The 15,009-nt window shown below is 60.0% G+C and overlaps 1 protein-coding gene across 1 annotated transcript in view; it reads left to right on the forward strand.

Moving 5' to 3' along the window:
* Positions 1 to 1,668: 1,668 nt before the first annotated feature.
* Positions 1,669 to 15,009, forward strand: part of P2RX1 (purinergic receptor P2X 1) — a 16,095-nt gene continuing 2,754 nt past the window's right edge. Inside the window, exons 1-7 of the mRNA XM_006761482.2 lie at positions 1,669 to 2,019; positions 12,520 to 12,667; positions 12,949 to 13,020; positions 13,454 to 13,523; positions 13,773 to 13,869; positions 14,156 to 14,236; positions 14,460 to 14,601. Coding sequence (XP_006761545.1) covers positions 1,883 to 2,019; positions 12,520 to 12,667; positions 12,949 to 13,020; positions 13,454 to 13,523; positions 13,773 to 13,869; positions 14,156 to 14,236; positions 14,460 to 14,601 — 747 coding nt within the window. The 5' untranslated portion in view covers positions 1,669 to 1,882. The remainder of the gene's footprint in view (positions 2,020 to 12,519; positions 12,668 to 12,948; positions 13,021 to 13,453; positions 13,524 to 13,772; positions 13,870 to 14,155; positions 14,237 to 14,459; positions 14,602 to 15,009) is intronic.

Genomic DNA, 15,009 nt, shown 5'->3' on the forward strand with positions numbered 1-15,009 from the left:
GAAGGAGGAGGGGGAGGGGGAGAGGGAGGGGCAGGGGGGAGAAGGAGGAGGAGGAGGAAGAGGCCATGGTAATGGTATGAAAGGGACAGGCACCGATTGGAGAATGACTGCCTGTCTTCCCTCCCTCTCCCCCTCTCCTTTGCCCCTTCCCCCCTTATCTAGCACCTGCTGCCCTCCTGAGGGTGGTGCGCCCGTGGGGATGTGAGTGGAGTGGACACAGATGGCTTAGTCACAGTGTCAGCACCCTCCCCACTCCCCATCGCAAGCAGTTCTCATCCTGAGCCTGCTCTTCCCAATGCCACAGGGTCAGCTGGGAAGGCGACAGGCCCTCTTGTCTGGGGTCAAGACGGGGCCAAGGGGATGCTACCGCCACAGCTCTGGCTCCCAGCATCTCTGGATTTTTTCTTAGACAAGCCCAGGATGTGGTTCTCGCTGGCCCCCTTGGAGATGGCGTCCGACAGACTGTTGAGCTTGAGACTGGCAGGAACTCTGTGTGGGGTGAGGCTGATCTGTTTGACGGGGGACTGGCCTGGGGTGCGGGATGGGGCCCCTTGTTGTCCAGAAAGTGGCTCTGCTCAGACAAGCAGCTAGGGTTCCCAGCCCGGGGCCTGGCTCCTTGCCCAGAGCAATTTCCTGGCTCAAGGCCTGCCAGGAAGACGACTCCTATCAGCCTTCGGGCTGAGGCAGCTCGGGCTTGGGGGACACAGTGGCTCTGAGGACACCCAGCCTCACCTCCCAGCGTCCATGGAGGGAGCCCTGGGGACATGCAGGGACAGGAGGCCGGACTGCGGGCCAGGGAGGCTTTCTTGCTTCCAGCGGGTCCTTCCCTACAGCCCGGGTGAGCCTGGGCAACTCATGTGTCCTCTCTGAGCTCCTCTTTGCTTCTATTTCTTAAAACTTGTGTTTATTAACGTCAGAGAAAGAGGAAGATCCGTTTGTTGCTTCACTTATTTACACATTCATGGCCCTGGCAGGGAGCTGAACAGCAACACTTCGGTGTCCGGATGATGCCCAACCAACGAGCCACACCAGCCAGGGCAGCTCCACGTTCTTTATCTGCAACAGGAGGTGGGGGGTTGAGGAAGGCCTCCAGTTCTGAGGGCTTCGAGAGCTAACGGGGACCTCCCACCCTATCTCCATCCTGGGGGCCCCTGCCTTCGGGGCCTGCATGGGGGTTAAAGGCAGGAGCCCGTAGAGGGGCTGCACCCCAAGCTCAATAGTGGCCTTGAGCTCTCTGAAGTCAGTGTTATCAGGACACATCCCCCCGGGGAAATCCCATTGTGGTCCCCATTTCTCAGATAAGGAAGCAGGCTCAGAGAGGACGGAAAGCTTCCCCTCAACCCCCGCTTCCCTCCCAGGCAGCAAATGGCAGGGCCAGGGGTGGTCACCAAGCCCGTTTGATGCCAGGCTTTCTCGCTGGGTCTCGGGGTGCCATGGCGATGTGCACCAGATGTGGCCCTGGCCTGGCCCCTGCTCCCTCTGCTCATCCGGGAGGTGGAGGTGAGGATGGAACCGGACAGACGGTTGGTGGAGTGCCGGAAGTGTCAGGGCTGGACCGTAAGCGGCCCTCCTTCCTCCCTGCGGTCCTGGCTGTTGCCGTCCGGCTGATGGTGGGGGATGTTTGGTTGTGGGGTGGGTCCCTGGCATGAATTTATTTGTCCACAGGCTCGGCTGTCCCTCAGTCCATTGCCTGCCAGGGACCCAAAGCTGCTCTGGGCACCCCAGGTCCTCCCTCCCCACCCGGGCGCCTGCAGCTGACCCCTGACTCCTGACCTCTGGCCCCACCTGCCCGCCCTGCGCTGCCCTGGGTCAGGGGACCTGGTGGTCGCGCACCCAGAGGGCGAAGGCTGCGCGGGCTCGGCTCTCGCCCCCCTGGCCCAGCATGGCGCGGCGGCTGCAGGATGAGCTGGCCGCCTTCTTCTTCGAGTACGACACCCCCCGCATGGTGCTCGTGCGCAACAAGAAGGTGGGCATCATCTTCCGGCTGATCCAGCTCGTGGTTCTGGCCTACGTGATCGGGTGAGTCGGGGCCCCTCCCTGCGGCCCTCTCATGCCAGGCCTGCCCTCTCGCTCCAGGATGCCCCCCCCCGTGACCCCAAGGAGCCCCTCTTTCTTGCCACTGGTTGTCCTTCTGGACAAACCCTGGGGCTGGTGAGAAAGAGGGGGAGCCAGTAGCCCCCTGGCGAGATGGAGACTCTGAGGCACAGAGGGGAGCCCCGTCCTGGGTCACCTGGGCAGCGAGGGCAAACCCGCCGGGTTCTGTGGGACAGACTCGCCAGGACCGGCTCCCTGAAGCGGTGAGTGGCTTCGGGGGCTCAGCCAGGGTCCCTCTACCTCTGGCCCCACAGCCCAGCCAGCCCGCCCTGAGGCAGAGCCCCTCCCACCCCACAGGCCCAGCTCCCAGGCCCTGCCTAAATGAGAGGCACCCTGGGGTATTTGAGAACACCTGGGCCTTAATGGGGGCATATCAGGCAAAGGTTGGAGGTCATCCTGGCCCCAGGGATGGCAGCTCCTCTCTGGGCCTCCTGGGTCTGTCCCATCGTCCCAGGAGTTCAGGGACGGAAGCCAGGGCAGCCTCCCCTGCAGCCTGGATGTTCCAGGGACCGTGCATGGCCATCTTCCCGAAATCAGTCTGGCTGCCCTGGGAGCCAAGGCCGGCCTGGCAGGGGCTTGCACACATGTGTGCTTGTATGAACACACGTGTGTGTGGTGTGTGGATGCATGTGTCGTACCCAGAGCTCTGTGTGGGTACGTGTGCCCTCATGTGTCAGTGTGTGCACAATGGGTGTGGCTGCTGGGTGTGCCCCTGGGGCTGGATGCCCACCTGTGCATGCCCTGTGGCTGAGGTGGGTGGGTGCCTGGTGCATGTGTCCTGATTGGGGGGAGGGGGGTGCATCATGTCCACTCACAGCAGAGGGCTCCTAGGGGAGCTCAGCCCCTGCTGGGGAGTCTGGGGGCACCTGGCAGCCTCGGCCTGACTGCCATGTGGTCCCTAGGGCCCTGCCCCTCTGGTCTCCGTGTCCCCACGTTTGCTGTGGGACCAAACCAGGACTGCTGCCTGGAGCCCAGGAAGCTTAGGAGTCCTGTTCCCCCAGGGCCTCTGGCATCCAACAGCCTTCCCTCTGCCCCACCTGGACCCCAAGGCCTGAGAGCCCTCAAGGGCAGCCAGGGCTGGTTAAGGACCCCTTCCGGCTCCTCTCTCCTGTTCACAAACCAGATTGATATCTGCAGTGTCGTCTGAACTTGTGAGGGAAATCAAGGCTCAGAGAGGAGCAGTGGGGTTTCTGGTGACAGGAAAGTCCCTGTTAGAGCTGAGGCCTCCTGACCCCGGGGCCCGGCCCTGCCTCTCCGTTCCCAGCTCAGGGCCCCTTTCTAACGGGGCACTGATGGTGTGCTGCCGGCACAAGACGGGCCTGAACATCCACCCTCCAGGGAGGAAAGAGGTTGCTTGCCCACCCCTCACCCGGAGGCGGGAGAACGCTGTCCTCCGTGGCCCTGTGGCTCCCTCTCTGCTCTAGGGCAGCACTGGGAGCAGCGCAGGGCCCTTTGGTCATGACTGTCCAGGGAAAGGGACAGACCTCCCACACCCCCCACACCCTCTCCCCGGTGCAGCATGTGCCTCAAGCCACCATTCAGGCCTGAACACAGACCTCCAGTGACGGGGACCTCACTACCTCCCTCCCCCACTTCCACCCTCCTACACACAGTCACACACAGTTTCCAAATAGACGTGGCCTCCTCAGCCTCCGTGAGGCTCAGAGGCACTGAGTGATTTAGCCTGGACCTCACAGCTAGAAAGTGGCCGAACCAGGACATGAATCCAACTGTGTGGCTCCAAAGTCGGCCTTGATATCCTGGAAGGGAAACCCACTGAGGGACGGGGACTGGCCACCCAAGTCACAGCGCAGAGCCGGAAGACAGGGTCCCTCCAGCACCGCTCAGCCCCACCCTCAAGTCTAGAAGTCTAGCCTCCCACCCCTGCGTGGGCTGGGACTCCTGCTGTCTCTGGCGCCCTCGTCTGGCCACTGCCCACAGCTGCAGACGGAAACCAGCCTGGATTTGGTTTTACTCTCAGTCTTCGATTTCCCAACTGTCCCAAGGAGCTGGGAAAACCCTTCTAAAGGCATGCACAGAAGTTCAACCATTTCTCTCTCCTGAGAAAGAATGGCCTTTCTTCAGTTACACACACACACACACACACACACACACACACACACACACACACACATCTCTTTCCAAGGCCCCTGTCCATCCGTGTCTGGTCCTGAGGGTGTTGCAGGAGAAATGCCAGGCTCCCGGACACCACCGACAGAGGCACAGCCCAGGTGGGGGATGGGCAGCCACAGAGACAGAACTGGACAGAGGGACATTGGGGGGCAACCACTCAGATGAAGAGAGAGGCCCTGAGACTTAGAAACGGAGAGAGTTACTGAGACAGGCAGGGAGGCTGAGGTGCTGAGAAGCTGACCGGGTGCCAAGGAGGGGGGCTGAGGCTGTGTTCCCATCCGGCGCCCTGTTGCAGGAAGCCCAGGGCAGGAGGAGGGAGCAGGTGGGCCTGGGGCCCTGATAGGCTGTGCAAAGACTTTTTTTTGGCTCACATTATGGTGGTTAATTCGTAGTGGCATTTCTCCTGGGCAGCAATGAGCTCTCCATAACTGGTGGTGTGCAGGCAGTGGGGCTGCCGTCCACAATCTGGCAGGCCCATAAAAGGGTGTGCTGAGATATGTCCCTGCCTGGGGTGTTCTGGTCAAGGGGGGAAGAAAGATCTTTCTAGGGCATACAGGAGAGTCCAAGGGGACTTGTGAATGCTGCTTGGGGAGGGGAGCCTGGAAGGCTTCCTGGAGGAGGTGACACAGTGGTGGAACCAACCTTGAACTTTCCCTCAGGCCCCCCTGGGCCTCTTCTCACCTCAGTCCTCACCCCTTCCCTGCGCACCCACATACAGCTCTTGAATCATGTGCTCCTGAGACCTCCAAATGGACCCTGGAGCACACCAACCAGGGATGAGAGCAGGTACACATTAATGCTGGGAGAAATGTACCTGAAGACATTTTGTTGTTGTTGTTAATCCTCACCCAAGGATATTTTTTTCTATTGATTTTTAGAGAGTGGAAGGGAAGGAGGGGGGAGAAAGAGAGAAAGGTGTGATAGAGACACATCGATTGGTTGCCTCCTGCACATGGCCTGATCCAGGCTGGAATCGGGCCTGCACCCCAGGTACATGCCCTTGACCAGGAATCAAACCTGGACTCTTCGGTCCGAGGGCCGACGCTCTAACCACTGAGCAACCAGCCAGGGCTGAAGACATTTCTGCAGCGTCTTTTCCATGCCTGGTGCTGTGTCGAGCTTCATGGGACAGAGGTGGGGACAGGGTAGGCAGAGGGGAGAACAAGGAGATGAGGATGAATTACCCGGAACTCCTTTGGTTCCTAGACACAGAAACTGATCAAACTGTCCTTATGTAACTGAAAGACCGACGCAGGCTTCAGGCCTGCCTGGATCCTCCATGGAGGCCACAGGAGGAGCAAGCTCTACGTCTCATTCAGGAGGCGAGGAGTTCAGGCTGGTTCCATCTGGGCTCTCCAGTGAAGCCAGCCAGGATCTAGCTCCCTCTGCCCGGCTCGGCTCTCCCCGGCCTCAGGCAGGCTCTCTGTCCTCGAGTGGCAATGGCCCCCAGCAACTCTGAGCTGACATCCCACCAGCCGAGCCTCCCCTGGGGCACAAGAACACCTCCTTCCCGGGAGTTCCAGCGGAAGTCCTGGGTCCATCGCTTCCTGGCCTCGGCTGGGTCACGAACCCAGCTCAGAACCAATCACTGTGGCCAAGGAGCGAATGCCCTGATTGGTGGAGCCCGGCTGTCTGGCCGCCTTGTCCAAGCAGGGCTGTGGGGAAGCAGCGTGTGATCAAAGGCCCTGGGCCAGCAGGAAAGGAGCAAGGCAGCCCTGGCCAGTGTTGCTCAGTAGCTAGAGTGTCAGCCGGAGGACCGAAGGGTCTGGGGTTTGATTCCCAGTCAAGGGCACCTACCTCAGGGGCAGGTTCGATCCCTGGCCCCAGTTGGGGTGTGATCAGGAGGCAGGAGGCAACCAATTGATGTTTCTTTCTTTCTCTCTCTCTCTCTCTCTCTCTCTCTCTCTCTATCTCTCTCTCTCTCTCTATCTCTCTCTCCTCCCTTCTCCTACCTCCCTTCCATTCTCTCTAAAAAAATTAATGGCAAAAATGTCCTCAGGTGAGGATTTAAAAAAAATAATAATAAAGAAAGGAGCCAAGGAGAGGAACTGGAGGAATGAGCGGGGCCGCTGGCTCAGGCCTCTGAACCCCCAGGGCTGAGAGTGTGGGCTTCCTCCTGCAGGCAGCTGTGTCTGAGGGCGTCTAGCAGGGGAAGGCCTGGGGCAGGCAGGTGCTGGGGTGGGGGTGAGGCCAGAGGCAGGACAGCCATGAAGAGGCAGCCGTGATGAGAGGCAGAAGCAGGGAGTATGGACGACAGACGTCATCACTCTGGCGGGCCCCACACCAGGGTGGCCACACTCAGCTCCTGCCCCTCACTGCTCAGCTCCTGCCTTCACTGCTCAGCTCCTGCCCCTCACTGCTCAGCTCCTGCCTTCACTGCTCAGCTCCTGCCCCTCACTGCTCAGCTCCTGCCTTCACTGCTCAGCTCCTGCCCCTCACTGCTCAGCTCCTGCCTTCACTGCTCAGCTCCTGCCCCTCACTGCTCAGCTCCTGCCTTCACTGCTCAGCTCCTGCCCCTCACTGCTCAGCTCCTGCCTTCACTGCTCAGCTCCTGCCCCTCACTGCTCAGCTCCTGCCTTCACTGCTCAGCTCCTGCCCCTCACTGCTCAGCTCCTGCCTTCACTGCTCAGCTCCTGCCCCTCACTGCTCAGCTCCTGCCTTCACTGCTCAGCTCCTGCCCCTCACTGCTCAGCTCCTGCCTTCACTGCTCAGCTCCTGCCCCTCACTGCTCAGCTCCTGCCTTCACTGCTCAGCTCCTGCCCCTCACTGCTCAGCTCCTGCCTTCACTGCTCAGCTCCTGCCCCTCACTGCTCAGCTCCTGCCTTCACTGCTCAGCTCCTGCCCCTCACTGCTCAGCTCCTGCCTTCACTGCTCAGCTCCTGCCCCTCACTGCTCAGCTCCTGCCTTCACTGCTCAGCTCCTGCCCCTCACTGCTCAGCTCCTGCCTTCACTGCTCAGCTCCTGCCCCTCACTGCTCAGCTCCTGCCTTCACTGCTCAGCTCCTGCCCCTCACTGCTCAGCTCCTGCCTTCACTGCTCAGCTCCTGCCCCTCACTGCTCAGCTCCTGCCTTCACTGCTCAGCTCCTGCCCCTCACTGCTCAGCTCCTGCCTTCACTGCTCAGCTCCTGCCCCTCACTGCTCAGCTCCTGCCTTCACTGCTCAGCTCCTGCCCCTCACTGCTCAGCTCCTGCCTTCACTGCTCAGCTCCTGCCCCTCACTGCTCAGCTCCTGCCTTCACTGCTCAGCTCCTGCCCCTCACTGCTCAGCTCCTGCCTTCACTGCTCAGCTCCTGCCCCTCACTGCTCAGCTCCTGCCTTCACTGCTCAGCTCCTGCCCCTCACTGCTCAGCTCCTGCCTTCACTGCTCAGCTCCTGCCCCTCACTGCTCAGCTCCTGCCTTCACTGCTCAGCTCCTGCCCCTCACTGCTCAGCTCCTGCCTTCACTGCTCAGCTCCTGCCCCTCACTGCTCAGCTCCTGCCTTCACTGCTCAGCTCCTGCCCCTCACTGCTCAGCTCCTGCCTTCACTGCTCAGCTCCTGCCCCTCACTGCTCAGCTCCTGCCTTCACTGCTCAGCTCCTGCCCCTCACTGCTCAGCTCCTGCCTTCACTGCTCAGCTCCTGCCCCTCACTGCTCAGCTCCTGCCTTCACTGCTCAGCTCCTGCCCCTCACTGCTCAGCTCCTGCCCTCACTGCTCAGCTCCTGCCCTCACTGCCCAGCTCCTGCCCTCACTGCTGCAAGGGGACATGTGCTCAGCACGGCCAGAGCTCCCGACTTCTTAGGAGCAGTGGGAAACTGGAGCTTACGGGTGAAAGGAACCTCTTTATTTGCAGAGAACCTCTTTATTTTTGAAACTCATTCAAAAATTTAAAAAATCATCAGCGTGACTTGTCTGTAGACTGCATGCTGACCAGCCTCTGAGCCCCAGCGTGGGCCCCAGCTCTGAGCTCAGCCCCTTCCTGGCTCCGAGTCTGGCTTGCCCCTCCCCGAGTCCTCTCTGCCCCATAGCTCGTGTGAGGCCTGGTCAGCTCCTGCCTGTGCCCGGGTGACCCCCTGCCCTCCCTGCCCCAAGCCAGAGCTGCCCTGGCATCCGCCCAGCTCCTCCCGGCTCCCACAACAAACCCCTCTGGCCCTTAGAGGAAAGCCGAGGGCGGCCAGGGGAGACCAGAGAATGGGCATGAAGGACAGGAAGGGCGGGCAGATGACGCCCGGGTTTTGGGCCTACGGATGGGGCACCAGAGGAGCAAGTTCTGGGGACACACGAGGCATTCTCGTGGGTCCTGTTGGATTTTTACTTTGAGATATAATTCACATGCGATCACATTCACCATTTTAAAATATACCATTTGGTGGGTTTTAGCATAATCACAAATTTGTGCAACCATCACCACTATCCAGTTCCAGACATTTCCACTGTTCAAAAATAACAAACAAACCCCACCGTGTGCCCCTGAGCAATCACTCTCCCCTCCCCTCCCATGCCCCTTGCCCATCCCGGACATTTCACAGAAGTAAAGTCACACGACGTGTGGTCTTGTGTGCTGGCTTTCATCACCTCGCACACCGTGTGTGAGGCTCGTCCAGGTGGTAGGTGTATCGGGACTTCCTCCCCTTCTGTGGCTGAATAATATTCCACGGTGTGGATCCCCCACGTGTTGTTTATCCACTCGTTGGTTCAAGGACATGTGGGCTGTTTCCACTTTTGTTCCTCATAAAGAACGTTGCTGTGCACATTCGTGGGCATGTTTTTGCATGGACGTACGTTGTCAGGATACCTATAAATGGAATCGCTGGGTCGAATGGAAATTCCATGTCTGACTTTTTGAGGAAAAGCTGACTTTTCCAAAGGGTCGGCTTAGGTTGGAGGAGCCTGTGGGGTGCCTGGGGTGGGGCCGGGCAGAGGGGAGGAATGTGTGTCACCAAGCGGTGAGTGCAGACTTTTGGGTTGTTTTGTTCACTTCTGTATTTTTAGCGTCTAGGAAAGTACTTGGCACATAGTAGGGCAGGGGTGGGGCATCTTTTTCCGGCTGAGGGCCATTTGGATATTTATATCATTCGCGGGCCATACAAAATTATCAACTTAAAAGTTAGCCTGCTACAATCGGTCAAACATTTAATTAGCTCACCCCAAGTGCCTTGGCAGGGCCAGACCAAATGATTTTGCGGGCCTTCTACGGCCCGAGGGCCCGACGTTCCCCCAGTCATAGGGGTTGATAAATAAATATTTGTTGAATGACAAATGAATGCGTGGGATTGACTTTTGGGAGAGAGTAACGAAGTGGAGGTAGGAACCCTGGCGCACAGTGGGTCTGTGATAGCTCGCACGGGATTCTGCCTGCACTGGGGATGGAGGCCAGGCCGATGGGGGCAGATGGACATTTAAAGAATTAGTGAAGGAAGAGTAGGGACAGTGAAAACAGGAGACTGACTTACTGTGTGCCTATGCATGCTCATTCCTTTAATGGGAACTCATGGGAATCCCCAATCACCTCCACGCTTTTCCTTCCAGGGGCCCAGCCCCACTGCTCATGCGTGGCCGGGCCCTGCTTGTATTTGTGGAACGAACAGTCTTTGTGGGAGGTGTCACCACCTCCGTTCTACTGAGAAAGCCGGGCTCAGAGAGGTTTAGTTTCCAGCCAGAAGCCACACAGCGGGAGTGGCACTGCTGGTGCCTGAACCTCGGCCTCTAGGCCGTTTCAACATGTGGCCTCGTCCATAGAGGCCGCTGGAGAAGAGAGAGAGGGTTTTGCTGAGGATGAGGTGGGTAGAAAGGGAAAGAGAATTTCTGGAAGTGGGGGGGGGACTTCAAAAAGGGCCGGTGTTTGGGGCCTTGGGTGCCCATGGTGGCTTCCCAGAGTGGTGACAGCAAGGCTGGTCAGGCTTTGGAGGAGTGGGCCTGGCACCATGGCCATTCTTTTACTAACCAGAACTGAGGTCCCAGATGCCAGATTTTATCTTTCCCATTGACCCCCAGGACTGACAGCCCCCAGGGCACAAAGTCAAGAGCGGCTGCACCGGCCCCAGCATGCAGCCTCCTGGGCCTCTGCTTCCTCCCCCAACCCCCGCACCTCTGGCCCTGGCCACACCTGATGCCCAGTGGAGGGGCAGGGTCCCGGGCTGCGGCCCTGAGCCTGGGTCTCCCTCTGACCCGGGAGAGGTGCTCCCCAGGCCTCCGTTTTCTCATCTACATTGTGAGGCGTCGGTGTGGGGCAACGAGGGAAATGCTGGACACTGGGGTCCGGGGTGCCCAGAGGGAGGCCAGTGACCTCCTCTGCAGCTTGGGCATGAAGCCCGAGGCCGTCCTGGACGAAGCAACCGAAGGAGGGCGGGGCATAGGTGATGCCCACTCTCCCTGCAGCAGCGGGGAGGCAGTGAGACAGGTTCAGGACCCAGAGTTGGGGGCCTTAGTCACGTCTTACCTGTTGCCTTCTGGGACCTGCAGGGGGCAGCAGTGACCCAGCTTAGGCACGGGGTGGGGTTGGGGTGGCTTGGCTCCAGTGCCCAGCAGGGCGAGGGGCTTGCAGAAAGAGGACTGGACTATGGAAGGTGAGAGGAGGACATTGGTGGGCTGCCTTCCTGGGCCTGGATCAGGGAGCCAGCTCCTGGAGAGCTAGCGGTGACTCTGGGGCTACGAGGCCTGGAGAATTCCGTTACCGGGCACGGGAAAGGGGAGAATTCTGTTACCGGGCTTGGGAGAGGGGAGAATTCCGTTACCGGGACAGGAGAGGGGAGAATTCCGTTCCCGGGCACGGGAGAGGGGGAATTCCGTTACCGGGACAGGAGAGGGGAGAATTCCGTTACCGGGCACGGGAGAGGGGGGAATTCCATTACCGGGCACGGGAGAGGGAAGAATTCCGTTACCGGGCACGGGAGAGGGGAGAATTCCGTTACCGGGCACGGGAGAGGGGCTCTGAGCTCTGCTTGGACAGGTAGACTGAGGGTAGAGTGAGGGGCGAAGGGGGCACAAATACACCTGCCCGTCAGACCTGCCCATAGGTGCGCTCACAGAGTTGCCCTGGGGATACGAGCCACACACTCTGGACACACCCCCGCAGTGACAGGGGCCTGAGGAAGACAACCACACTCTGGAGAGAAGTGTTTCCGGGACGGTCGGTCCTAAGTGACAGAAACCAAAACCAAACTGGCTTACATGAAGGAAAGGGATTTATTAGCTCATGAAAAGTCCAGAAGTAGATTTCTCATGCTTCAGGCCCGGCCGGGTCCAGGTGCCTGCCACCCTCCACTTCCCGGCCTGGCTTTCTCTAAGTTGGCTTCCTTCTCACGCTTGCCCTGTGAGGTAGTAACGATAACTCGCCATCGTTTCGATCTCGGAGCCACCTTGCTTAGCCACCCAGCGGAGAGGATGTCTTTTCCCCAATAATTCCAAGAAGAATCCTGGCCTCCCTGCCGGAACTCCCGGGTCTGGTGCTCATCCTTAGACCCATCACTGTTGCTAGGGTGATGGAACATTGATTGGCAAGCCTTGCTCATGTGCCTACCCCTGGGGCTAAGAGGAAGGGGGGGGGGCGGGGGAGGCGCGGAACATTCCGGATTGAAAGTGGAGAATGCACAGGAATAGGGGTTCTCGACGCTGGGAAGGGGAGGCCAGGATTCCCCAGGAGAGCTGGGAGGCCTCCCGCCTGAGCCACTCCCACAAGGGCCGTGACCGGGGGCCAGAGGCTGCCAGGCATGTGGGGTCATGCTCTGCTGTTTTTCTGTGGGAGGCCCTCGGGGGGGGAAGGAGTACTCTCATGAGGACTCGGGTTCAAGATGCTTGGCCTTCAGGCACCAGCAAGTTCTGCTCTTGGAAAAGGACCTGACAGAGCCCTTCAGTGGGTCTCCTCCCCGGGAATTAGTTATTTTCAGAACGAAAAGGATGGTGGAACTTCAGGCACTGGCCAGCGGGGGGAGGCAGTGGTTAGCTTTAGGTGTGGCCTTAGGAGCAGAGAGTGGCTCAGAAAGGCATCTTTTTCTTCTTTTTTAAAAAAATATATTTTTATTGATTTCAGGGAGGAAGGGAGAGGGAGAGAGAGATAGAAACATCAATGATGAGAGAACCATTGATCAGCTGCCTCCCGCACGCCCCACACGGGGGGTTGAGGAGCCTGCAACCCAAGCATGTGCCCTGACCGGGAATCGAACCGTGACCTCCTGGTTCATAGGTTGACGCTCAACCACTGAGCCACGCCGGCCGGGCAGAAATGCATCTTGGGAGGCAAAGGGAAAGGACTTGGCCTGTCCAGCTGGTGCCAGCACAGCCGCCCTGAGCGACCCCTGTGCTCCCACTCTCTGCAGGTGGGTCTTCTTCTATGAGAAGGGCTACCAGACCTCGAGCGGCCTCATCAGCAGCGTGTCTGTGAAACTCAAGGGTCTGGCTGTGACGCAGCTGCCGGGCCTGGGCCCCCAGGTCTGGGACGTGGCTGACTACGTCTTCCCAGCCCAGGTGAGCTGACTCAGGGAGGCACCTGCCACCCGGAGTCCTGGCTCAGAGCTGGGTCAGGCTCTCTCCCACCTCCCTGTGGGACCCATCAGCTCCTAACTCTCTTGGGCTTCCGTTTCCCTGACTGGGATGAAGGGCATACGCAGCCTGTTAACATCCCCGCACGCTGACTCGGGGCGTGTGGAGGACTGTCCTGCCTGCTGGGTGGGTTCTGGGAGCCGCTGGGCAGTGCTGGTCTGAGGAACTGTGTCCTCCCAGCCCAGAACCCTGCCTCTCACTTCCAGGGGGACAGCTCCTTCGTGGTCATGACCAATTTCATCATGACCCCCCATCAGGCCCAAGGCTACTGTGCAGAGGTGAGGCCGCCGACCATCCCTCCTCCTCCACCCCGAGGGGAAAGTCACATGGAAGGAGAGGTCCCCCGGGCACTGGAGGGGAAGCTGGGGAGGCTTCCTGCGGTGGGGGGCGCCGTGGAGGGATCCCAGGCAGAGATTGACACGGAGTCACAGGCCCCCTTCGGCCCTGCTGGGGCTGCCCTGCCAGCTGCGTGCCAGGCAGGGTGCTGAGCCTCTATGCGGCCCAACCACAAGCCCCCACCTTCCCACCCCTGCCAGCTGACACCAGCAGCTGGGCCTGAGCCCAGAGGGGGGAAGGAGGCCTTCAGCAAGGGTCACCCCAAAGGTATCTGAGACTCTGCCCCACACCCTCCCTAGGGCCCTGGGGGCGGGAGGGGCTCTTCTCAGGATCCCAGCCAAGGGGCCTGGAGCCAGCAGCTCTCCCCTCCCCCAGCATCCGGAAGGGGGCATCTGCAAGGACGACAGGGGCTGCACTCCAGGGAAGGCGGAAAGGAAGGCCCAAGGTAAGGTCGCCTCCTCCTGTCCCCTCCTCAGGCCTCCCCGACCAGGATGTCCTTTCTGCCCTCTCCCCTCCTGCCATCCTGACCTTGCCCTGCCCTGTCCCAGACCCAGCCACACTTCCGTCCTCGGGCTTCTGCTTTGGGGGGCAGGCCAAAGCCTCATCCATGGGGAGTCCTAGGGATGGAGCCTGGAAGGTCCCCCCTGCCCCCCGCATCCCCCAGCTGCACCCAGGACTTTCTCCCTTTCTCCAGGCATCCGCACAGGCAAGTGTGTGGCCTTCAATAACACCGTGAAGACGTGTGAGATCTTTGGCTGGTGCCCCGTGGAAGTAGATGATAGCGTCCCACGGTAACACCTGCTCCTTCCAGGGAGCTGGGAGCAGGATCCCCGAGCCCAGACAGAGGGTCCCTTAGTAGGACCAGGCCCCCCTTCTTCCAACCCTACCCTCTCTCCATCTGTGCAGCCCAGGCCAAAGAGCCCCTCGGGCCCTGGTCAAAGGCCTGAGACTCCACCATGACAGCACACCACCCCAAAGCCACAGCAGGGTGCTCCCCCCCACACACACCTTGCCAGGCCCTGGCGGGTGCCCGGGGACTGCTGGGGAGGGGTGGTGAGGAAGCGTGGTCTCCTTTAGCCCTGCCCTCCTCCGAGAGGCCGAGAACTTCACGCTCTTCATCAAGAATAGCATCACCTTTCCACGCTTCGGGACCAACAGGTTGGTGGGAGAAGCGGGAAGATAGGCAGGCGGCTCCAGGAGGCTGCGGCTGCTGGCCTCAGCTGCCTGTGTCACCCCTGCTCCTGCGGCTTTCACGCTGGGCCCCTGGGGTGGGCTGTGGAAGGGGCATTTCTGGGGCCCACGAGGGATCTGCAGAGCTTCGGGGCATGGTGGGCACCTCCCAGCTGGCACACTGCTGCTGCCAATGCCCTCTGCCCCATAGGAGCAACCTGGTGGAAGAGGTGGATGCCAAATACCTGAAGAAGTGCCTCTTCCACAAGATCTCTCACCCGCTGTGCCCTATCTTCAATCTCGGCTATGTGGTGAGGGAGTTGGAGCAGAATTTCAGCTCCCTGGCCGAGAAGGTATTATGCCAGCGAGTGGGGAGGGCCGGGGGTGGGGGTGGGGGTGCTGGGCCTGGGATCGTCAAGCCAATCAAGGCTTTTTAGGCCCAGGTTATCCGCCTCCAGCCTCCCTGCGTGGGTTGAGTATAATGGGTTTAGCCTCTAATGCTGGGGAGGCAGGGTCAGGCCTGTCTCCTCAGCTGGGCCTGGAATGGAAGGGCACAGAGGAGGTGCCCAGAATGAATGGGCACGGGCAGATGTGGTCATCTGGATGTCTGCTGAGGTCCGACTGTTCTTAAAATCGCAGATAAAAGCAGCTCGAATCCCAGGCCCTGAGAAACCCTGGGAATTCCAGGGGCCAGATCCACATGGCCACCTGGGTTCGGAGAGAAGCAGGAGAAAGAGCCAGCCTTGTGGGAAATGGGGGTG

This window comes from Myotis davidii, unplaced genomic scaffold (assembly GCF_000327345.1).
Source record: "Myotis davidii unplaced genomic scaffold, ASM32734v1 scaffold638, whole genome shotgun sequence".
NCBI classification, from domain to species: Eukaryota; Metazoa; Chordata; class Mammalia; order Chiroptera; family Vespertilionidae; genus Myotis; species Myotis davidii.